The 25,164-nt window shown below is 43.5% G+C and overlaps 1 protein-coding gene across 2 annotated transcripts; it reads right to left on the bottom strand.

The window, feature by feature from the left end:
* Positions 1-119: 119 nt before the first annotated feature.
* On the bottom strand, positions 120-23,340 carry UPF1 (UPF1 RNA helicase and ATPase). Of its 2 annotated transcripts, none has more exons than XM_074928011.1 (24): positions 23,067-23,340; positions 16,662-16,804; positions 16,145-16,234; positions 15,418-15,585; positions 14,367-14,547; positions 13,628-13,789; positions 12,884-12,968; positions 12,608-12,706; positions 12,309-12,426; positions 11,295-11,454; positions 11,048-11,166; positions 10,600-10,764; positions 10,272-10,386; positions 9,933-10,076; positions 9,298-9,511; positions 8,975-9,092; positions 7,296-7,452; positions 6,146-6,288; positions 5,299-5,473; positions 4,488-4,569; positions 3,791-3,952; positions 3,216-3,433; positions 2,642-2,764; positions 120-2,529 (listed from the first exon to the last, which is right to left on the bottom strand). In XM_074928011.1, exons 1-23 carry the CDS (start codon positions 23,289-23,291, stop codon positions 2,645-2,647), a joined length of 3,363 nt encoding a protein of 1,120 aa, XP_074784112.1. In that variant the 5' UTR covers positions 23,292-23,340; the 3' UTR covers positions 120-2,529; positions 2,642-2,644. The 2 variants fall into 2 exon arrangements, with proteins under 2 accessions (XP_074784112.1, XP_074784113.1); XM_074928012.1 differs by having other exon boundaries at positions 12,309-12,417.
* Positions 23,341-25,164: the final 1,824 nt, after the last annotated feature.

Raw genomic sequence — 25,164 nt, 5'->3', positions numbered from 1 at the left:
CTTTTGTACTAGTCTGTGTTTAAGAAAAAAAAAAAAAGTAATAAACTTGAAGTTTATACAATCAGACTAAGTTTTAATGAATGTTGCATGGTTTTCATCATTGAAAGGTAGGGGCCACCTTGAATGCAAGAGCTGTTTATTAATATTTTATTGATGACAAACAGGTTTAAAACAAACTGAGACAAAATCAAAAAAGAGTTAACACCGTGCTAGCACTGATGTCTGGATTTATAAAACTCAGAGTAACTGCTACAAAGGAAAAAACCAGCACAAAGCAGAGGCAAGCATTCCCGTCAGTGAAATAAAGGGGGTGAGGGGAGAGGAGGGGGTTACATTACTCAATGGATTGCATTGCACAGAGGGTTACAGCTTAAACCTATCGGAAAAGTCTATGCAACTACGCAGCCTACAGAAGGAAAAAAATTAAAAAGCCCTTCGGCAATGTTAATAAATAAAACAGTCCATCTTACAAGGAAGGAAGGTGGCCTGTGTCTCCATTCTTTCACATTTTTAGAAGTCTAAACTCTGGAGGCGTTTTATGAGAAAAGAATGGTTTTCGTTTCTGGAAAAGTTTCTTTTGCAGTTCTTGAACTACGTTCGCTGCAGGACTTGAACAAAAATCTTGAACACCTGTTCCATGTTTATGTGCACACTACTCACGGTTTGTGGGTATGCTACACCAGGTCTGCACTGGGGGAGAGACACTCTTGAAAAACTACAGCAAATACAGGTTATGAAAGCGGGTCAACAATCTACAGAAAGGACAGTAATGAAAGGGCTTTCCCCCCAGTTACAAAAAGTGGGTTTTACGTCATTTAAGTACATTCATATGAGAGGTATTTTGAGTTCCCCCCAAAAAAAGACTTAGAAACACTTGGAGCCCTTTGAGTATAAAGCTAACTTAATTCCAACTTTAAAAACACCTAGGTTAGTGAATCCCACTCTACTGTTCTGTGCCAATTAGGAGGTAGAGGTTAGTCTAATTTAGGGATCTGATAAAAATGGGTCTCTGTAGGAATCTGAAATTCTCTGCGCTGTTTCTAAAAAGGTTTAGACAGAAATAAAATGCTCCCAGTGTTCCCATATGACTTATTTAAGACATGGGTACAACTTAGAAATTGGATGGCTTCTCTTATGTGCTGTTTTCAGTTTTGACTTCCAGCTATTTCTCAAGCCAGCGTTGATGGCACAGCCGTGTCCACTACCTGAAAAATCAGCTCCGGGTTTGGTTTAACACCTGAATCTTTCAGCTAATCTGCGTTAATCACCGAAGAAGCCACACAAAAGCCTAACCCAGTATCTCTAATTATACCCAGCGATCAGAGGCCACCTTCCAACAACCGCCTGCTTTGTCCATTTTTCCAACCTGCTTCGGTAACGTTGTAGAGTCTGTACTTCAGAACCAATATAATCCCCAGTTTCCACTACTTCTCCCCCAGCTCTGAGGGAGCAAAGCAGGCCTGTTTTAGCATCTTTTCCTCCAGGGCCGAAGGGCACAGGAACCCATCCCCTTTCAAGCGCAAAGTTCATCTTACAGAAAGGCTTGTTTTTCACAGAGTAGAGTCCAGACAGTAGCCAATTAAAGCATACAGAAAACACTTTGAAACCCTCCTCCTGCCCGAGCGCGCAGGCTCCTTTCACTCTAACTGCTATCCAATGTAGGAAGAAGAGGCTGATTGCTGCAACTTTAAATCACACTGAAAGTTCTCAAGGTTGGTGCTCAAATTTAGTTTTGTTTTAAAACTTTTTGTAAGCTTCTCAGAACAAGGATCTCCCAGGTCCACCACTACAAATTCAGAGACAAACTTCTAAAAATTCAGTGCTCCTTTGAAAGAATCTCTTTAAAAACCACCTTGTCACGAAAGACCCGTTCACAATGTGGGCAACACGATGACACTAGGATTTCAGAGCCAGTGTTGGACAACAAAACCTGCATCTCAGAGTTGAGCATCAGCTGTGTTCCGCTGGATTTCTGCTTGGCTCGCTGTCACTTAGTCAGGAACTCTCTCTCTCTCTTTCTCTCTCAGATACTCTGCTTCTAAAATGTAAACGGTTACTGCTAAAATATAGTACCCCTTTAAAACGAGAACAACTCTGAGATGAGGGTTTTCCTCTCCCCATCTGCTCTGAAAAGTAATGCCCTGCTCGCAAAGAGAAGTATGGAATGAAGTGAAACCTGCTTAAGGCCCTTCTCTCGAGCTTGTTTGACTGGGGGAGCAGGGACTCGGCTGACCACTCATTTCAGGGTGAGTTGCCTCCCCGGTGAGGCGCCAGCCAGTCCTTCAGTGCGCTCTCTCCTCTCCGGTCAGTCTCCTTGTCTCAGTGAGCTAGCAGTGGGCTCTCTCGCGCGCGCTCCTTTCTCTCTCTCTCCTCTCCGTTGGTTGGTTTCTTTCTCCTGTTGCTCTCACACAGTGGTGCTTCAGTTTTAGCAGTGGAAAACAGGTATCCATTTTATTTTATTTTTTTTATTACCCAGAATAAAATGCTGATGAACTAAGCTCCACGCAAGCTTAGCTCTTCTTCCTCAACCTGAAAGCAAGGAGGCAAAACAACAGTTGCGTTAGGGATGTCGCTCCAGACAAACTTACATGAACTTAAATCGGGGAGGAAGAAGCAGAGGAGTGAACCTCAGGTGTCTTACACTCTAATACTGTGACAGTCCCGTCACTCCACCATGTTGATATGCACGTTCACCCTGGTAAGTAGAGTCCTGTGACAGCGCCACGTCAATCTGAGATTTAAACTCATCACCAAGGTAACTGTCCTGAAAATAAAAGTGTGTGTTAAGCCTCTAAATCAAGCTCAAGCGCTCCCTTACAAAGCAGAATACCTGGCAGCCAAGGTTAACAATAACATCTGAGGGGTTTTATTGGGGATTTTTTTTTTTTTAAAAAAAAAAACACAACCAAACAAAAAACCCCATACTTTTTCCTGCAGAATTTCCACAAATAAAGGTTTTTGCAATAGCTGGCTGCTGAACAGGCAAGCAGTTCAAAGTTAAGCCTTGAGCTGAAGTCAACACATGCAGCATTTCAATTTTATGCATGAGGGTCCATGCATAGCAAGTCCACCAAGTATGAAACGCTGTGGCTGAGTCACTGAGACACTTTAGTTGCCATTTTCCTCAGTTCCCACTAGGAAACAAGGATGCTCATGCACAGAGATCACCAGCAAACCCAGGGAAGAAAGCAGACTGCATCACAAATTGGACTTACCTGTGATAATTCTGGTTGGGAGAGCCCAGGCTGACTCATCTGTGATGGCTGACTCATGGAGATATACCCCTGAGTCAGTGGACCCTGGGAGAAAGGCTGGGACACCACATCTTGGCTCGCTTGACTATTTGGGAGGTTTGACTGACTAGTTCCAGGAATCCCAAAGCGATTTTTCTGGCGCCCACCACGACCAGTCTTTCCTTTTGGCGCCCCACGTCCTGGAAAAGCATTTATCCCAACCAACAGTGAGAAGTCTTACATGTGAGAATTAAATATTCTTGTATTTCTATCAAGTCTTGATCTCTCGCAAGAGGCAACATTTTCTACGTACCCAACGTAGCAGGGGCAGAGAAAACAAAAGGCAGAACCACCAGCACAGACAGGGCAAAGGGATGCTGACTGGAAGGGGTAGTGCTGTTGTGTTTGTACCCCAAAGAGCTAAGATTTATCCCTGGAGGACATCACCGTTCCCTCATCAGCGCTGCTGCAAGAGCAGCAAAAGCCATTCTCTGATTTCTGACCTAAAAGGTGGCGTTTGTGCCGTTTGTTTGCACCGTTCCAGCCCCGCCCCGTACCTGCGGCGGGTCCGTTGGCCTGGCCAAAGTACCCGGGTGGTGGCATCGGGGGCATCACCAGGTTGAAGGGGATGGGAATGTTCATGGCCGTGACGTGGCTGGGGCCAGCGCTGATCATCCCGATCTGGTCGTGGGTTTGGAAGTACATGTTGGATGGGCGCCCTGGGGAGGAAAAAAAAAACCAAACCACAGTGATCTCAGGCAGCCCCGAGAGTTAAAAATCGATTCCTATTCCTGCTTTTAACAGGAACGGGAGGAGTTGTGAGCAGAATCAGAACCAGAAATTGAGAGGAGAAGCCTTTTACTGCCCAGAACCAACAGTTCTAGTTCACCACTTATCCCACACCTGAAAATTTCAGAGCCTCATCTCACACGTGTTCATCCCTACACAGTTACTCTTTGACAGCAGCATCTAAGGTTCCTGAAATGCTCTCACACACACACACACCCCCCCTCCCTCTCCCCTCATTTTTCACTTGCTCTGCAGACACCAAGTTGGACCGTAGGGGTTTCTATATACAGCAAGCAAAATCCACGCACAGCATAAACATTTTCAGATGTTAAATCCTGTGTTTTTCTGTAGCAGCTCTTCAAACATTTAAAAATTTGAAGTCTGTAAGAAACCATACCCCAAGGACTAGCTGGGGGGAAAAAAATAAAAACCTAAGGTGGTGTTAATTTTGACAGCTTCCTTTACCTTGGCTGCTCCGGTCGTAGACAGATCCCGGGATGATGGCCTCACGGGCATCGTACATGGCAGTCGTCATGAAACGGGCACCCTGGAGGCATTATAAGAGTCAGACAAAGCCTTGGCATAGAAAGCATCACACCATAACTTCAGCAGAAGTTATTTTGGATAAAAACCCCAGTAAAACTCCACAGATCACACATACTTTACAAGTGCTGAGGAAACTATACGGTTCTAATACACGGAAAACATCCAACTACTATTTCAACTACATCATGACAAGAAAAAGTAGTAAGATTCTACAGGCAGCCTATCTCAAATTGTGAAACATCTGATGAATTTTCAGTCTATTTTGAGGTTCTGATCATAGTTCCTTGCTCCATTCCCACCACTGGCCTGTGACGGCTGACAAGCTTCTCTCCCTACCCCAAGTGACTATTTATGTTAAAGCACAAAGTATAAAACTTGCAGGTTGAGGAGTAAAGTGCAATGCTATTAAGTACACACACCTAAGGAGCTCGCCATTTCCACATAAACCAGTTACTTTATGTTGCATTCACCTCAGAAGTTACCCCCCTCAAAACTGTGCAGTAAATAAAGCAATGAAAAAAAGCACCAAAAAGGTTTTTTTATAAGAGCTCAACTTAGAAACAGCTGAAGCAGCAACTTACTTGGGTCACACTGCATTAACTAGGCAACAAAAATGGAAAGTTATGGGTGTGTGCAGTTGTGTGGGTGACTGTTTATTCCATCCATTGATCAATCAATTCCCAGTTGCTTCATGCCACAAACATCTGAGAGACAGGAGAGGGCAACTTACTGGGTTGATGGTATTGACCAGTTTCCGGGGCTTGCTGAACTGCATGAGGCTTTCCCGGAGGTTATTTAGTGGTCCCTCCACCAGAACCTTCTGCTCCTTGTAGTAATTCAGCAGGTGATTCCAAAGTGGTTGTTTAGACAGTGCTTTTGGGTTCCCGACAATAATTACTCCATACCTGTACCACAGCAGACAGATATTAATTTTGACTAAGTCAGAACAGCCCCGAAGTCAATCCCTTTTGCAGCAAATCAAGGCACCTCACTGAAGCCCACGGTGGTAGGAGACCCTGAGCAATTGTTTTGTTTACAGCGGATGATTTCAGTGCTATGACAAAACACTTGGAAGGAGATTGCTGCAGCCAGTTTCTCAAGAATCACAAGCTTCCTTCTGCAGGCTTGCCAAACCCCTCAGCGTACCCGACCAACCACCGCACCGCAGTGGTTTCCAAGTTTGCAGAAACCAGGGAAGCCAACCGACAGTGTCAACTCCACATCACCCCTTCCCAGTCACCGGATCCATCGAGAGAAGCAAAATGGTAAGAATGGCAAAAATGGCTGTTGGAAGAGATAAAGCAGCAGGTGAAGGGAAGAGTTCTGTCCTGCAAGCAAAGGGGAACGACAGGGCAGGTTCTGCAAACTACCGACGCCGAAAGGTAACGCTGAGTAGGCTGAGATTGCTCTTGGAAGTTGTAGGGAATGTGGAATCCTTCAAGGCTCCTCTAAACCAGGCGGGGTGGGGAAGGGGCCTGTCACCCACAAAACACCTTTTGTTAGTCGGGCTGTATCAGGGCTTTAGCAGACCAGATTCAGTATCTAGAACAGATAAAGCTTGCCCAATTTTACTTTACCTTGCTCTCGTAAGAGCTACGTTAAGACGCCGGGGGTCATTCAGAAACCCTATTCCTTGGTGTTCATTGGCCCTCACACAAGAAAGGATAATAAAGTCCTTCTCTCGTCCCTGGAAGGCGTCCACACTTGCAATTTCCACTTCCTGAAACAGAGGAAAACATGTAAATCACGGAAGCACAGTGCAAAACAGTTAATGCTACCAACAGGCACTACCAAATGCGTTGGCTGTGCACTAGCAGTTCCCATCATCTGACAAAAATGTTATTTTTGTAGTGATGAATGATTTAGTAATTCCACTGGTCACTAAACAGTTTCCCTAAAGGAGAACAGACAGTCTCAGTTTAGGACAAATCACTTTTATGTTCACTGCTTTACGGTTCTCGTATTTCCCCCAAACTGGCATCTGTGCTATGGAAAGCATCCCTTTTCTAGGTATGTTGCCAAAAAGACTTCTGACTATTCCAAAAACCTCGTAGTAAGACAGGTCCAAATTAGCACCACTGCTCCCAGCTACTGAGAAACCTGAATCAGAGGGACAGATCATTCCTGGCAGAAGTAGAAGTATTTCCACCAAGTTTTCCTTCAGTGAAAACACTGACCAGATTCTCAATATTGCAAAACAGGCTGTATTAAACATACAACTCTTGTTTGTAGCAACAAATTTTTATGTTTGGTAGAGGAGTTCCACTGATGGGAGGATATATTCCCCAGAAAATAAACAGTATGAGCATCACAATTTATGGAGCTTGGCTTCCTGCGTGTCTCTTGGCGTGATGCTTTTATCTAAGACACAAGCTGACTGAAGCTTTTCCACAGCTGAAGCACTGATGACCTCTCCCTGCTGTGCCTCAATGAGTCCTCAGAGGATGGACTCACTGAAGCTTCCTTTCAACAGACCTTAACAAACCTTTCTCCTTTATCTGCCCAGCTGCTCCCCGGACACTTACTGGCATTGGATACCTCCTAAGCTCTTCTCCCTGTTCTATTTTAACCACAATCAACTAAAAAAACTCAAAAATTACTAAAGAGTAAACACAGACTGACGCCTAAGAAGCCAGACTAAAAATGAAAATATTGAAGTTTCACAATATCTGACTTTTCTAGCTTCTCTGCATCCAAGTGTCCTCATTCGTGCAACGACTCTGTTACCTGGTAGAGCTTCGTATGCAAGGAGCCACTGAACTGCATGTACTGCACCAGATAGGATCGTTGACCTTCATACGGAGTAATAATGCCAATCTGATCTGGTTTGGCACCAGCTTTCAATAGCTTTGTAGTTATCTTCTCCACATTGGCAGCTTCCGTCCTAGAAAGAGAGATTTGTTTATCTAATGACAATCAAGTCTAACTTTTTGCAAGTTAACGGGTCTAAAAGTCTTGGACACGTATGCTGTGCTAGCCTTTTGTCAGAAAGGCTACTTTGAGAAAAAGATTGATTTTACACTGCTTGAGCGCTCCGATTAATTCCACTTAAGCTTTGCAGGAACATCCACCACTGTCACCTCCTGACTTCACCACACGCAGATGTGCTCAACCAGACGAATATGGGCAAAAGCCAACATTGAAAAAAGGTCTCAATGACACAGAAATTTCTCCTTACATATACAACCACCTTCTCAGAGCTACACAGCTAAGACCACCTGGAACAGCAAATAGCACGGTGGCCACCATTCCAAAATGGAACTGTTTAGTACAGTTCAACATACATGGGCACTTTTATGAGCAAGATCATTAAAAACGTTCCAGGCTGCTGTGCAAACAGATCCTTCAGTTGCTTTATCTTAAAGTTTTAAATATAGAATGCTTTTAATGCCACTCTCCCTGTCAGCCAACTATTGTGCCATTTGTTTGTGCACAGTCTGGCTTGCCGCATTCAGCAGTCTTGCACATGCTGTTCAGGAAACAGACCGAGATTAAAAATATCACGGCAGATATTTTTCATAAGTTGGTCTGGTTTCCCTTCCAGGCACGTGAACAAACACATACGACCAAGAGGAGCAAAGGGATTTAAGCTCACTCTTTGAAAAAAAGAAGTTGGAATTTGCAGAAAAAAGGGGTAGAAAAATGAAAATTAAATTCCTATCCCTTTCGCACCGCCACCAAAATCTAAGGCTTAGCACTCTGCTTCAGGAGCTACTGGAATTCTGGCTTCAAAATGTGACTTGATCAGCATTTCCTGCTGCAGCTGCAGTCCGTTCACTTGCTGGCCCAAACTCATCCTGCATTTTAGACACGTAACTGTCCCGTGCTCCTTATACTCCCAGTGAATGAAGACACGCACCTCCACAGAACAATTCAAGCCCACTCAAGATCTGAACTGCTCCCACTGGAGATGCCTTTTTCTCTCCATTTACTGTAAAGGGAGCCTAGGGCAAATCAAATCCAAAATGTGGCTCAGCCTGCACTATCCTTTTATTAAAAAAAGCACACAGGAGCAATTTCAATTATAGCTGATAAATAGGAAACGTTTTATTAATTTAGAACTACTGCAGAACATGAGAATCGATAGCACTGACGTACACAGTACTTTCGAGGTCTGTGGGTTGACTCAGCTGAAGTACAGATACCACCCTCACAGAAACAGAAAGTAACTCTCCCTCAAGAACACAAGCCTTTATTTAGCTGTTATGTCTTTATTCACACAGCAAGGCACCAGGCATCACGGTGAATACAGAATACTATGAATTTTGGTGCAGAGGTTCTGAAAGATACAGAAATGCTTAAATATTTGGTCTGCAGAGGGAACTGTATAGTGCACTGACATTTGAGATAAACTTAATTAAAAATACTTTGTCCCAGTATATCTCTCACTGTTGAATGTTATTTACCTGTTTAAGTAAGAGGTGCCTGAACTGGCAATTTCTTCCTGTCCTTGTGTAACATAGAAAAACATTGGCTTATCTGGCTGTGGCCACTGGAAGTCAAAGCCTTTTTTCACACGGTCCGCTGAAGAGCAAAAAAAAAAATTTAAAAAGTTAGCACAGCTTTACGAGCAAGAACACTTTCATATCAAAGCACCTCAATGACTCAACACTAAGCGCAGTGGTAATTCTCTTTTGAAGCAAATGTACTGGGAACTCATCTAGATGAAAGAATCCTTCCTTTGATCTTTAATGAATGGTAAAGAAAGTCATTTGTAGGAGTTGCCTACCTGCAGTAACACCATTCTGGAGCGACCCCTCGTAGAAAATGTTGGATGGAAAAGCACTGAGTGCAGGATGCATGCGATACTGCACTTGCAGGCGAATGGGACGAATCCCCAGCACCACAAGCCTCTCAAAGAGGGACTGAGACAGGCCGGCCTTTGCAGCTTTTTTACACATCACAACAGGACCAAGCTGGCAGTGGTCACCCACAAGAATAAGCTGAAGGAAAGAAAGTTGGCAGATATTCAAGTTTTTATTTTCTAAAACTTGATCAATCGTTAGAAACAGCAATAATCTATCAAATACATTAGGAACAAATCGGTCTGACTTGTAATAAGCTTCAGATCTAAGGCTTACAAACCTTTAGAGTCAACTAGATTTCAGCTGATCGTTTTCAAATAAAATCTTTAGTCTCCAGATTGTTCCAACAGGACCAACACATTCTAGGCAAAGATTATGCCACGAAAATAGAAAACTAGCAGGATTAACACAAAATAAAGTCATTTAGAGCTATATTATGGAAACGTCTTCCATGAAAGGGAAGGATTTTGTGTCCCTACATGCTTACGCTGTGAATATTACTGCTTGATGCTACTTTATTTATAAAACTATTTTTTTAATGAAATCCGATGGCTCTTACCTGTTTTGCTCCCAGGACAACTGGCACCATGCACTCTGGCTCAGTAGCCTGCGTGCTTTCATCGATCAGAATGGAGCGGAACTGCATTTTTGCAAGTCTTGGATCACCAGCTCCCACACAGGTGCAACAGATCACATCTGCGTTCTGAGACAGAAACGCAACCCAAGTTAATCAAGCAGGACATCACCAGATAGCATTCCTACGTGGAAGAGTATTCAGAACCATCCCAGGAGTCCCCCCAAAAGTTAGACTGTACTCTGATCCCCACCAGCAAATTGCACCTGAGCCTCAAGTGGGAGAAGGCAATTATTTAAGCTGCTAGAACCGACAAAACCTTACCATAAGTAATTCACGCTCTGCTGTTCGCTTCAGCGCACGGTAACGTTTCTCATCAGCAGATGACAGTTCTCCAGTCTCATCTTTAAGCTGCTGCAGTTTCTGAAGCTCTGGCATGCTGTAAAAAAAAAAAACCAACCTGTTTTAAGCCTAATTAACAGCTTGATATGATTACAGAGGAACTCATTTGTAAAACTTACGTATGACACAAGTATAGAACCAAAAAAATTATCACATCAAGCAAATACACGTTGTCATCATTACACAGTTAATCAGTTGTGTCCGGCACACTTAAACTGAGTTTTTTTTGTTCCTCTCAACCATTTCTTACCTATCCATGTTTCTGATCTGGTTATGCAATGCCAAGAAGGATACGGGAGAGTCAATTGCCTCACGACTTTTAGCACACAGACGAACCACTTTCAGTCCAGTTTGATGGATCTTCTCAGTCAGCTGATCTACAGCTATGTTACTCGGAGCACAGACTAACACAGGCCTTGAAAGAAAAAAAAAAAATTAAGCAAAAAGTAAGTCTCGGTGAGCTGTAAACTTTTTTCCACTAGACTTGTAATAAAATCATGTGTTATGACACATGGCCCCTGAAAAATATGCTGGGGAAGAATATTTTCTGAAATGAGCACAAGTCTTCCCAGAAGAATATACTTCTAGAAAGGCTTTTTAGTTCAACGATACAAATTAAAAGTTTTTTAAAATCAAGTTGATTCTTTGATCATTAATAAATTAACCTCATACATAAAGATTTAGAGGGCAGTTCTCACCCGTTGCCCTGTCTAGCCAGATGATAGACGATTGTGGCTGATGTCACTGTTTTTCCGGTACCAGGGGGACCCTGAATAAGGCTCAGAGGACGCTGCAGGACAGTCTTCACAGCATAAACCTATAAAAATATTTTTTTTTTTATTGCTATTTAGCATTCAATGCATAGGAAGTTACAAAGTTCCTCAACCTCTATTCATAAATCCTTTATGATATTCTTTGCACGTAGTAAAAAGGAGATGAGGTTACCTGAGAATGGTTGAGATCAGGAAGTCCTTGTGCTGTAAAGCGCTTTGGCAACTGGCATTTAATAATTACATCTTCTACCTCATGACCTAACAGTTTGTGATAGATGTACCCTGACACTGAAGTCTCATCCACAGCAAATGTTTTTAAAGCACTCTGCATTCTGCAATGAGGGAAGGACAGGAAAAAAAAAAAAAACACATTTAAAGATCAGTATGACCTCAAATATAACCATTCATCTACTGTTAATCAGACATCAGGCACAAATTAAAATATACCTTGGGAAAAAAGAATAGTGTAGAACATTTAAAAGAATTAAAGAGATAAAAATTAGACTGAGAACACAGATCTTGTCTTCCCCCTATAGGAATACTACAAAGAATTATAATCAGAAAAACCTGTAGAGAAACACCAGCCTTTGACAAAATCTGCAGGAGTAATTTTAGGTGTAAGACTGGAAGAAAATTTGTACTCAGTGTCTCTCTTTCAGGGTAATAAACAAGCTCCTATCTTACAAAATACAGTACAGATACATCTGAAGCCTACTGACCCTACAGCAAACTCAAAAGCCTTCAAATTCCAGCTAAAGCCATTCAAAGTTTAGAAATGCCAACTAAAATCAGAGTGTGCTTCGTGATGAAGCCATGCTCAGGAAGCTGAACTACAAAACAATTTTTCTTCTTCCATTCCAAGTATTACTAAACATAAGGTCGATTCCCCCCCTCGATGTATTTGCAATAAACCTTAAGCATGGCTTCAACATGAGAAAAATTAACGGTTTGATGGCATTCACATTGCTTCAGTTTCTAGTAAAAGTTAGGCCTGTTGCTCTATGAACCAGCTATCATGTGTTATTAGACTTAACGCATGGGGCACACTCAGATTTCTGATTGTTAGTGTCACAAAACAATACAACTTTCCTTGTTCAAAAACGCCCACTGAAGGTAAAAAAACAAAAAAAAACTATGCACCAAGTGCACCCGCTATCTGCCAAGCTTTGAAGTGCTTTCGCAATACCTGTCAAACGAAGTAGACTTCCATACAAAATCCACTTGGAAGTTATGAGTAACTTCCACAGGCGCTCCAACGCTGCTCCTCAGCTCGATGGCTATCTCATCACCATAATCTGTAGAACCTCGTTAAGTAGTAATCTATAGCAAAAATTTGAATTTTATTTTCCCCAATTTTGACTTTTTTAGCAGATCCCCAAGACAAATTAAAATTATCTCAGAATTACTTTTGTATGCATTTACTGATCTCTGAGAGACTGGAACCTTTGATTAAGCCTTCCTGAAGGCTCGCTAAGTAAAGGATACTATCAGGAACTTTGATAACATGACCAATTCCCTTCCATAAAGGGGCCAGGTCTCCTTTATACCTCAAGCAGATCTCATCTCCTTGCATAAGACGCATATCTACAAAGGAAGGAAAAAAACGCTCTTAGAACATTCACCAATGAACAACCACCCCCCAACACAAAACACTCACAGTACTTATACCCCAGGCCAGATCAAGTTTTTTTTTTAAACACTGATGTTATTCACCAGGCATTTAAAAAAAGCAATAAAAACATACAATCAAGCTGTCAGTACCTGAATCAGTCTTTGGCAAAGTGAAATAAGCAATTCTTTTCTTGTTCAAGCCCAGGTCCCATCTGACTGTGATGTTATCTTGGGTCTAATGGTGAAGAAGAGGCATCTATTATGTTCTTAAAGAGCTGTTTGCCAACTACCTACAGTCCTCACTGCCCTATAGTTCAAAATAGTTGAGAAATACAAAACTTGCTGTTCCAGCATCACAGTGTAGACAAATACCTGTATTTATTATGGCTTGAGTTTACACCATTTACAGAAGAGAGTTTTGTTCTACAGGAGAGTTACTTAATGAGAAACAAAGTCCTAATCACCACCTGCGTTACTCTCTTCCCCCACCTTTAAAACAATCCCTGTTTGCATGACCTCATATAATTCAAGTTTGTCTGGAAACTCTGACTAAGGTAACTGCAGGTTATGAGGATAACAACATAAAAGGTGGCCAAGTTGCACAGTTCCATGACACAATATGGTTCTTGGAAAGAAACTCTGAACACAGAACGATGGAAGTTCACAAGCATTTCAAGTCCTTTTAAAATCTCAGTTTGAGGATTTTTTTTTTTTCCCCTCTCCCTGCTATCAAACATCACCATTACTACTGTAATTACTGTGATGTAGCAGTACTGCAATAAAGACATTTATTTCACTTGAGCCCTCTTTCTATGCTGTTAAAAGTGACCATGTGTTTGGTACCAGAGAACTGGTCAGAAGCCCCCTCAAACAGGCATATTTCAAGAATATTACCTGAGACTCCTTGAGTTTCTTGTCATAGTCTGCCTCAAGCTTGACTAGAGGACCAAATATATTTTGGTATTGATAAGCATCTTCATATCTAAGCAGGACATGCTGTGGTTCTTCATCAACACCAGGCTTTTCTAAGTCCTCAAGGGTCGCAGATGGATTTTCCTAGAATTTAAAGCACAAACATTTTTGGTTCCAAGTTTGAAGTACAGACGAGTGACAAGCTCTCACTGTGCAACTGTGTTTTACTGCTACAGGAAATTATATCAAGCTATAACCACCTGTTAAAACTATACCAAGACATTATATGTCATGCTCGCTCACATCCTGTCAGGTTTGTTATGCTTTAAAGGATGTACAGAAAAACCCCTCAAAAAGCAGTAACTGAGTACCAAGCATGGACTGACAGATCCCTATTCAGCTAGTCATCATGCAGAGCAGAAATAAGTGAAAGATTCGATGTGAGCAAGGAAAGTTGTTTTTTCAGTTTGTCCAACAGTGCAACTTGAACAGAGCTGGAGAACCTAAGGGTGAAACTTTCCTACTTCGATAAACAATTTCCTGAATCCTTCGATTAATTCCCAGTTGTATTGCTTGTCAAATCTGCAGGATTTAAACCTCATGTGATTTAAGTACGTTCCCTGCCTTGTGCAGTTGCTAAAACAGTCTTGTCCCTCCTTCATAAAAACACAAAATTAGCACTTGGTAAAACATAACCAGAATTTGAAAAAGCAGCACATACCTTCCAAAGTTCTTCCAGTTTGTTGATCTGTTGAGCTGTAATCTGACGTGCTCTCAGCTGTTCCTGTTCAGATGGAATCTTTACCAGCCATGAAAGGAAACAGCGATCTTGGATAAGGGGCTGCCACTGTGAACTGTCCCAATTAATATCCTTTAAACTGCTCTGACTGGCACATGGCTGCCTGCACAACCAAAATATTGAAAAAAATTATTAAATTAGACAAGTGTAAGAAAAAGTCTACCGTGTGAAGTGTAAAAAAAAATAAAATAACCCAAGCCTGCTGGGACAATTCATTTTTTAGTTCCTGTATTTGCTGTTTCAACGCTGGGCAGGCTCAGTACAGTAAAGCAGTTATTTCTTAGGCATTTCAATAACTGAAAGTTTCAGTATCTAAAATATTAAATATGACACTCACCTCTGAAAGTGGTTACAGTCCATTAAGACTATGCACACATATATCAGAAAACCCTCAGGATTACCTCCCATCTGTTGTTTAAACAAGTAGAAGAACTCGTTCCATAGAAATACACCTTCTACTGTCAAATACATGGTAAGTGACAGCATTTAATTAAAATACAATTATAAAAATCATGATTTCTGATAGAATCTATCAGAGAACAATTTCCGATTTACTGTCACCTTTGAATGATTCTATGAGCTGACAGAAAAACATCCTGCGTAACAGAGCCACTACTCCAGTAGGGCTCCAGAGTAATTTCCTGAACTGATCTGTTACTCTTCCAAATCTGAAAATCAGGGGTTTTTTTAAAAAAAAAAAAAAGGGGAAAACCACCTTTTTTCCATTAAGGACCATTTCACTGGAAATACTTTTCTATAGATCTAAGACATCTGCCCAGCATAACAGAATGTTCTTTTATAGCATTATCTACTTGGGTATTCATGAAGTCTATACGATCATCCAGAGGAAAAACGGTGGCAAATTACTAGTATAAAATGTATTTTGGTACAAAATGAAAGCAAGCACTGCTCTTTAGAAATAAGGTTATGCAACAGACTTGACGCAAACATGCCAACAAAGGCATTCTCTCACCTGCACAGCAAAACAACCACAGAGTCTGCCTTAGCTGGAATAAAGCCAAGGAGAAACACATTACGACATCCACAGTTATAACATTCCAAGACAGTCTCTCCTAGAGGTCCATCTTTATGGAGAGTCACCTCTTTGCACTTCGCTCTCACAAGATGATTAACAATGTGGCTGAAACCAGAGAGGACATATATTTATATGAAGTCAACAGGAAAACCGGATTTATTCCTAACATAATGTACCAGCTCAGTTATTAAAAAGACACAAACAAAAATCTATTTACACTGTAGCAGACATTGGTAAGATCTTGCTCTTTTCATCCAAGCAAAGATTACTGCTAGCACAGCTTCAATGGTTTCTCAGTGCACAAATGCTTTAAGGTAGATGAGCATGAAAGAATAGGAAACGTGTTAAAAAATTCTTTTCATGTTACTGGTAATTGAAAGAAGCCTCCTGAAGCTCCACACGTCAAGAGCATCAGTTCTACTGCGCTTTGCAGGAACACAGGATGGGGGAAGAAGCAGCAAGCTCACTTCACAGAAGTGATTCAAGTTTTGCTGAGACTGAGGTTAAGCTGGTAACAGCAGAAAAGCAAGAGGCAGCTAGAAGTTCACACTGAAGTCACTAGACTTTGATTATCACCGACATGCAAGTCACAGCCTTCGTACCACCTCAAAACACACACACTCTAAAACAAGGCTGTTGTTATTTCCATCATTTGACCATTTACCTGCCAGATGTATTTCCACGTCCATTACAGAACCACTTTTTGCTGGTGTTACAGTAAACCACACAGGCAGGATCATGGATACCACAGTAACTGAAATTAAAAACAAAAAACAAGATGTGATTAGGTACTTGCTTACAGGAAAATTTAAACACAAGATTTAAACTAACTAGTAGTGTACAAAAATAAGGGGAAGTGAAAATTAGGGATCACAAGTGTTGGTAAAAGCATGGAACATGAGCAAAACGTCTGTTCTGAGCCACAGGTTTTTTAGCACTCCCCACCGTTACCATCCCTAGGCTGGCTTAGCCTGCTATTCCTCACGGGAGGTCAAAGACCTGCAGGAGCAGGAGCTGTACACAAGAGCTCACCAGAGGGCACCATTTTCCTACCAGAACGTGGATGCCTCTAAGGAAGTCGCTCTCAAAACCCCCAAATTCTCTAAGCATACACCTTTCACTCACACAAAGTGCTCCTGCCCTCTGGAAATAATAAGCCTGGGGCAAAGATTAGGGTTTACCTGCAAGCATGCACTGGAAGATCCTTTGTGTAATAGGTATCTTCTTCATCTTCTTCAAAATTCAACTCTGCCAGAAGCTGGCTGGTTTTAGCCACGTTATCATCCACAGCTCCATTCTGCAGAATGCCATCAGGTCCATTAACCTGAAAGAGAAGGTCAGTGCTTAGGTTATACAATCAAAACAGACTCCAAAACATAAAGCCAAGGACAGTAACCCCCACTCCTCAAAGCAAAAACCTGTGGTTAATTTAGAAATCTCAAAAGGAAAGAAAAATGCTGGTAAGAGTTGAAACACATACCAGTTATATAATCAATACTTGCCTCACTCGCTCCTATTTTACAGGATTATTTAAACTCCAACTGATGAACAGAAAAAAGTTAAAAGGAGGCTGCTTTTCTGCAGATTACATTTTCCCTAGTCTTACACAACAAACAAAATTCCATTTAAACATTTCCAGCAGTATCAAACATCATTTTTTCATCCATTTTAGTCCAGAAATCTACCTGAAAACAAGATCTTTACTGTACAGCACTTTCCCCATCTATTTCTGCCCTTCTCTATCCACCAATATTTCTCCATCCACCAATATTTCTCCACGGATATTAGAACCACCCGGACAACAAGTAACAACAGAGCGTGACAACTTGGACAACAGAGCAGGTGATCAAGAAACCTGTTCTCATGTAAGCCTAAAAAAAGATATATTTAAATAATGCAAGAAATAAGAGAAACTGGTTTTCAGCAATGTCTTAACTCTCCATGCAGTAACGCTTGTTCAGGATGGACTAACCAAATACTGAATCAAAGGCAGGGCAGTCACTATTGTGTTACTTTAGATTTGTTTTAGCTACGATAAGATTTCCTTTAAAAAAAGAGGTCTAAGTTATCCAAGAAAACGGCAAAAGTCCATCAAAACTAGTAACGCAGCTCAAGTTTTCAGACCAAGTGTGCTAACACAGCACATACAAACCAGGTGTGCTCCTTCCACCGACAATATGCCGCCAGAACCATGAAAGTTCTGCAACATTTGGGGCTGCGTCAGCAACTTTTACACACTTACTGATGTTAAAAATAACTCCTTTTTGGCAATACTGAGTACAGTGCGTTTACCACCAGGAAGAAGCACCACGAAGTGTGAATGTCACAGATCAGATTTTGGCACAGCTAGAGCAGCCGTTGCCCCTTGGGCCTCACAGGTGTTCTGGTTTCATTCCACTGCCGCAGCCACGGGGAGCTTCAGCACCTTAACACGATGCTGCAAGAACCCCCACACCCCCCAAAAGTGGTCACTCCGTCACTTGGTTCTTTGAGCTGTTTAGCCAGATCTCTCTAAAATCCAAGAAATAAGCATACCATAATCTACATTAGCTCTGGCAGGAAAAGGACCACTACAGTGAGGGCAACGATTAGCACAATATTAACGAAACATCCGAGATGAGTGCTGTGAGGTAGTGTCCTTATCAAAGCAAAATCATCAGACATATTAATCCCCCCAACTGTTTCTAAAGTTACTGGGTTAGACAAGGTGAGATAAATATTATTCCTGAAAATTTTAACTAGCTAATAAATGGGAGCATAAGAATCACTCAAGGCCTTTGCCTATCAATACAGTATTTTAATAACTCTTTGGCACTTACGACGTTTAATGCAATTTATCTGGTAGCTGTAACTTAATTCTCTGACAAGAGATGAGAAAGCTATCCACAGCAAGAACACTTATATCTTTATTAAAAGAAACTTAAAAATAGTTGCTGTAGCATTTTGAAGCTACAACTCATACGCAAATCAAAACAAGCTTACTTCTCCGAAAGTCTAATTTAGATTCCACACAGGCTAGTTTCAGTATTGCACATTAAAATTTAACAGCCAATTGCAAGAGTTAAATTTAAAAATAAGTGCAAGCCACTTCACATTTGCCCCGGACTCAACGGCACAAGCTTTGTTTCATTATCTTCAAACGAAATGAGGTACATTTGCAAAACACAGTCTAAACCGTATGACTTTTTATTGACGTTACCTCCGAGCAGAGGCTTTTAATAGAAAGATCAGCCAAGAGGAACCATCAGCACAGAATGTGCAAAAGAAGCAGAGGGAACAACGACCAAAAAAAAAAAACCAACCCCAAAGAAACCCATTAGTACGATGAACTCAAATCCGATCAGCTCGCTGTGTAATAGCACTCCACAGATGTTTGATGATAAATACCCATTTTAAATAGATAGTGCCATTTTATAAAATATGAAGATAACTTATTAACTTATCGTGGAACAGGTGGTATTCCAAAGCCTTCAGTTAATTTGAATTTCTTAGAAGCACGAATACCACGCATTCACAAGTGCGTTTCTATCAATCTATTCCAAAGAGCCATAATACATTATTATACGTATCAGTTGACGAGTTTAATCAATTTCTTTTTTTGGGCGCTCATAAAGCTGGATTGCTGAACAGTAATAAAATTGTGAAACTTTTTTTTTTTTTTTTTTTTTTTTTTTAAGGCAGAAACCCAAGAAACTACAACTGCACACTATTAGTACTTCTGCACCAGGTGACTGTTAGTTACACCCCGGGGGGAGCTCCGACCCTTTCAGGGAGCTTGGCAGGAGTGATGTCACCTGTTACTATGAAAATCCAGCAGCGAGTACTCGCCCTTGGCAGGCACACAATGAGGAAGTGACTCAACTATTGTTCTAAAACCTACTGTGATGTTAGCCTATGTGCATATTATTAAAAATCTGGCACCAGCGACTGTTGTATAAGGGAGGTGGGGGGGGCTTCTCTATTTTAAAAGTGTTGACTGAAACTTCTGGCACAGCAAGTTTAACAGCTACCAGCGATCTGAACGCTGAGGTGCTCTGAAACTATCACCGAGGTACTGGCCCCTCCTTTGCTCCTTTTTTGGTCACTAAAATACTGGTTGAGAGACAATAGTAAAGGTCCAGGAAGCTGAGTTACAGAACAGTAAAGCAGACTAGGCAGCAGCTCCTACCGACCGTGTGCCAGCAGTACCAGAATCTTACCATCTCAATTCCTCCCAGCGCTTCTGGCTAACGTACCCCACCCACACCAGCAGCTGATCCACAGGTGAACGCACCTACATCCACTTGATGTAGTTCTACTTTAAAGTGGTACATTTCAAGCTGTAACAAGAAAACTAATTGCAGTTAAGTAGGTGTGTTGCTAGAAGAGTCCTCCTGTTACGAAGCTGCAGACCAATCGATCGCAGCAACGCACCTCAACGCTGCACAGTGGCTGCAGGACACACTCACGCTGCCCCCATTCAGGTAATTTTCCCTCGTGCTTTAGAAGAAAAATATACACTTTTGGACTTGCATGGATAACCCAACTATTTGTTGTTTTCACATTCTTTAAATTAAAGCTATATTTACTGTACCTTATTACAGTCTCTTATATTGATTTGCTTTCCCTTTACAAAATAAGCAAGAGGATATTACTGAGCACATCCACCCCCACAACACCCCCAGAGCAACGTGGAGTAAAAGCTGTATTTCCAGATGGGGACCTGAGCAACAAGGAGTAAGTCATTTTGCTAAGACAAAAAGTCTTTGTTAGAACTGGAAATTAAATCCAGCCCCCATAGTCTAGACCAAAAATCGAAGAGCTGGCCCAGCCTCCTTCAACCACTCTAACACATCAACACCATGTGCCTTGTCCATCACGGACCCGTTGAGCATGTGACTGTTTCCTAGCATCAGAACTAAGTCCTTGCCTGGAAGAGTGAAAAAACAAGGCAGAAATCAGAATTTATCTTAAAATATTTATAAAAATCTATTCCTATGTTTGGTTTTAATTATATGCAAACAACAGAAATACAGTTTTCTGAAAAGAGCAGACATTGCTTCTGTGCTACTAACCTCTCACTACCTTTTGTCAATTGGACACTAATCAATTGTAACAACATCCTCTTAAACTATCAGTTAAATATACAGTGGGAAAGGAAGCTCTTATAGACTGCCTAGATCAATCACATTTTCTTAAGAAATTAGGTGCTCTGTATTGCTCAGCTAATCTTTATTAACATTAGGACACTGAAAAGATATCAAAATATGAAACAGCATAGTAAAAGTGTATACCTCAAACGTTTATCATCTTCAAATAAATATTATAATTAAAGCTACTTGAATAAATAATCACAGTGACAGCACTTAATTAAGCAAAATGTGTGTGATCAATTTTAGGGCCTTAGAAGTTATTTAATATGTCCCCTGCCAAAAGACATAACAACTTTAAATTTGTTGAAAGCAGCAAAATCTCCCCCAGAATCTTTAAAACACACATAATTTCTGATCTTATCACTCAGGAGACCGTTGAAACGTACAAGTCTAAACGGATCCAGGGATCTGGGTTCTGCTGTGCTTCAGCTCAGGACACTCTACTTACTACACTTCTGAGAGTTCTTGTTGCAATAGGTCCATTCCCTCTCCCCACCCTCCCCAAAACCTACATTTCTAGAGTCAAAGCGAGGATCAGGATGATCACAAGAGTTTGCAGAAACATCATAAATGCACTCAGTTTAGAAAAAAAAAAAAATAATCCCTTCCTTCTTGCCAGGACAGACGGTTATAGACATACATACTAGTACCTGAATGTGCTCTCCAGATATTTTTTTTTTTTACTTCAAAGGCTTTTCAAACATGTTTAGACAAAAAAAGACAAATTAATCCTCTCATCTGGTCTTTTAGCTTACGAGGCTTATTTTGGGGTGGGTTTTCTTCTTCTTTTGGCCACATATTCTCTACTCTGAGTTCTAGAATGATCACAACCTATTAAGGCTTTATAAACTAAGATTTTAATAAAACTGCCTTTTTACTTGATCAGTGTGTAGTCTGACTGTACACAGACGAGATTCTACTACTAGAATTTAATAATTCTAATACTGCAATGTTCAAATTGGATTAAGTCTACCAAGCCCCAATTCAAAAGCTGAAAGTAAAGAGCCATGGGGTCACATCTCTAATTCTTTATAAACACACTAACCTGCAGCAAGCACCACACAGTGGCTACAGCCAGGCTCTACCTTGAGCACTTTCAAGCACAAGAAAGTCATTCAATTCGTCCTGGGATAAACCCGATACGGCTCGGATGGGATAATACCACCTTCAGTCCTGCGCTGCACACCTGTAGATTCTCAGTGCCTGGCCACACTGGCCTGTTTCCAGTGTTTGTACTCACAGCTCTACCAGACGCTGATACTTCAGGTTTTACAAGCAAAAGGTAAAAAAAAAAAATCAAAAAAATCAAGCACACTCAAAGATGTTTGGTTCAGGATTAAAAACTTACCAAAAGCATTTCAACTCCTAACAGCGTACAAACATTTAATTATTAATAATGGGACTACATAAGTACTCATCTAGATGTAATGAAATTTAGCAGAATAGTCCATGATCTTTAAATGCAGAAAAGTTTTGACTTTTTAAAAGGCATGGAAGAGGTCTTCAGGGTTTTTGTTTTTACTACAGTCAAGCTGTAGCACAGTGACAGTACTTTCATTTGCAACCCTTCTTCACTTGTGAGCACAAAACCCTACTTCCTTCTTTACTTTTGCTTTTGTGAACTGTCAAATAAACACAATTTGTCACGTACGTACCAATCACCAACTGACTATAGTAAGAAAAAAAATATCACCTGCTTTTAAGTTATGAAGAATCAGAACTCTGAACTTAAGACTCAGGCCATATCGCCTTTTCCATATAAACCCCAAACCAACCAACCTAGCAACTGCGCAGCAGAAAAGTAAGGGTAAACATAATAATAAGAATAAAAAGTTAAAAGCGTATTTTGCTTTTAGTCATAGAAGAAAGAAATTAAAGAAAGTAACGCTGGATTTCCTCAGTAGCCCACTTCTGATAGCCAAATACTACCTGTAGCCATATTTGTTTTAAAGAGGAAAAGAACCTGAAATTACATCCAGAAGGGTTTCCGATTTCTATTTTCAACACCGCACTGAAAAGCGACTCAACTGCCACGACACCGCCGCGGAGCCCGCCGGCTTCACCAACGGACAACCGGCTCCAAGTTTCCTCCTCCGCGCGCTCTCCTGCATTTCCCGGGCGGCAGCAACGCGCCCGGCTGCCAGGGCCGCTCCCCCGCTGCCGGTCAGGGGCGGCCGGGCCGCGGTGTGCCGGCAGCGGGCGGCCCCGCTCCGGAGCCGGGAGGCTCCTCTCCGCGGGGCAGGCGAGCAGCCACATGCGGCTTCTACTTCCCCGTCCGCCGCTGCCGGGGGCAGAGCGCCCAACCCCGCAGCCCGCCCAGGGCTTCCCCTCGCCGGCCCCACGGCCCGGCCCGCCCGCCCCTTCCGGACCCCCCCTCCCGCCCCGGTGGCGGAGACGCCCTGACCCCCTCGGCCACCCCCCCCCCACCCCCCCCGCCTCCGGCCGCGGGCTCACCTGTGCTTCGATCGGTCCTGGCGGTCCCTGCCCCGCTCCGGGGGGGCCTTGGCCCTGTCCCGGCCCCGCCTGCCCCGGCCCGGGCGGGGTTTGGGTCTGGCTGGGGAGAGTGAAGTCGGTGAACTCGAACTCGGAGCCCTGCGTGTCGGCGCCGAGCAGCTCGGCCTCCTCGGTGTCCAGGAAGGTGAGGGTCTGCGAGCTGGGGCCGTACGCCTCCACGCTCATGGCGGCGGCGGCGAGGAGAAGCGGTTCTTCCCCACCACCCCCCCACCCCCCCCGCCTTCCTCCTCACCCAAGCCGGCCGGGCCTCACCTCAGGAAACCCGGGCCCCGCGTTACGCGAGCGGCGGGATCCGCCGCCCGCACCAGGCCGCGCGCGCGAGCCGGCCACCAAACGAGCCTACCGGCCGCCCCGCTCGGGCCGTCCCACGCGGCCGGAGCCAACTGCGGAGGGAGGCGGCGGAGCGGGCGCCGCCGGAGGAGGGAGCCCCGAGGCGCTGCGAGCGGAACCGTCCGGCCGCCGCCGCTGCCGCCGCCGCGCGCCAGGCCAGGAGCGGTGACGCGGAGCGCACGGCGGACGCCGACGCCAGCACGCCGCGTACGCGTGGGAGCGGTGACGCAGCACGCACACACCTGGGGAGGGCAGGCGGCGGGGGCGGGGCTCCCGCGCAAGGCGCGAAGGGGTTCGCGCGGCGGCGCGCGGGGGAGGCGCCGCGAGCCACCTGGCGGGAAAGGAGGGGCGGGGCGGGGCGGGGGGGGCGCTGTCAGGGGGCGCCCCCGGCCCGCGCGGGGAAGGGCGGAGCATGATATGTGACTGACTGCTCTCCCAACCAATAGGCCTTCGAGATGAGGAGGAAGGGCGGGCTGCGGAGGCGGTGGCGGGCTGAGGTGGCGGTTTCGGCCCTGAGGGGGCGAAGGGCCCCGGGGGTGGCTGGAGGGAGCTGGGGGGGCTGTGGTGGTTGTGGGGGCGATGGGACGGGGGTTGTGGTGAGGGAAGGCTCCGGTGGGGTGGACGGGCCCTGTGGAGGCTGCGGCCTCTGTGGGGGCGGTGGGAGCCCTGTGGTGATACTGGCCCCCTAAAAACCAGCCGAGGAACTCCCGAAGACTCGTTTTGGAGTTTTAGAAAGCAGGCATTCCTTATTGCGGCGCTGGGTGCATGGGGGATCGTTCCGCCTAACATGCATCCACAGAACCAAAGGTTCATCCTTTATATACCTTAAAAACATGAATATTCATACATTTTCCAAGAAGTCTCCACCTTTCTGCCTATCGATTACATTTACGTACGGCTGGCATTGCAAACCTACACGCCTGCACAGGGCTCTCGGGTGCTCGTCGGTGGGTGTTTGGGGACTTAGCCCCTTACTCTGCGTTCCCTTTTACGGTCACGAGTCTTTTGAGGACAATTTTTTCTTCTTGGATGTTTCCCAACTCTGTTGTCTGGCCAAGATGTTCTTTCTTATCTGCCTTGTTTGAGCTTTTCTGCCGGGGTGTATCTATTCTCAAGGTTAGGATATCTCCTCCGTACATTTTAATCGCTCAGGCCTTGTTAAATACAAAATTAAATGTTTGGTAAAACAATTTCTTAATATTTAAAGTATAACGGAATGCTTCTCTTATCACTAATTGTTACATGCGTCGACTTGCAGGCACCAGCTGCTGGTAGGCGTCGGTACCAGGTTCGTGTGAGGGGAGATGTGGTGGCACTTGCCCCCGTGGAAGCAATGTGGGGCCCTTTATCCCCCTGTGGCCACTGTGAGTCTGGAGCTGCAGCCACTGGTTTGGTGGCCTCCTTACCTCGTGTTCCCGTTTGAAACGAGGGCGTAGGGTCTCACAGAAACATAGCCTGGGTAAGGGAGTTACGCGGGGGCTTTAAGTGTTTTGAGACAGACATGTTAATTAAGAAGGATCTGGTATTATAGTAATACCTGCCCTAGCTGTAATACCTATTATGCTGGTAATACCTAATGTAACAGTGTGATAGTCAGAAAGCTGAATTGCTGTGAGGTGAGGGTAGTGGAGTTGGCCGTGGAGATTCTCTGGGATCAGGGAAGATGATTGTCTAGGTTGTGCAGAGAAGGTGATTAGCATATGTTTCT

The sequence above is a fragment of the Athene noctua genome, chromosome 27 (assembly GCF_965140245.1).
Source record: "Athene noctua chromosome 27, bAthNoc1.hap1.1, whole genome shotgun sequence".
NCBI lineage: Eukaryota > Metazoa > Chordata > Aves > Strigiformes > Strigidae > Athene > Athene noctua.
Note: the sequence above shows the minus strand (reverse complement) of the source record. Positions and strands in the feature narration are given on the sequence as shown.

Bases quoted from the DNA above. Each gene is read 5' to 3' on its own strand.
- UPF1 (XM_074928011.1), bottom strand. From the start codon at position 23,291: ATGAGCGTGGAGGCGTACGGCCCCAGCTCGCAGACCCTCACCTTCCTG. The intron at 11,455-12,308 runs GTATTGCGAAAG...CCCTCATTGCAG, and splicing joins AAGTCTACTTCGTTTGACAG to AATGCAGAGTGCTTTAAAAA. The intron at 10,387-10,599 runs GTAAGAAATGGT...TTTTTTTTACAG, and splicing joins CAGATCAGAAACATGGATAG to CATGCCAGAGCTTCAGAAAC.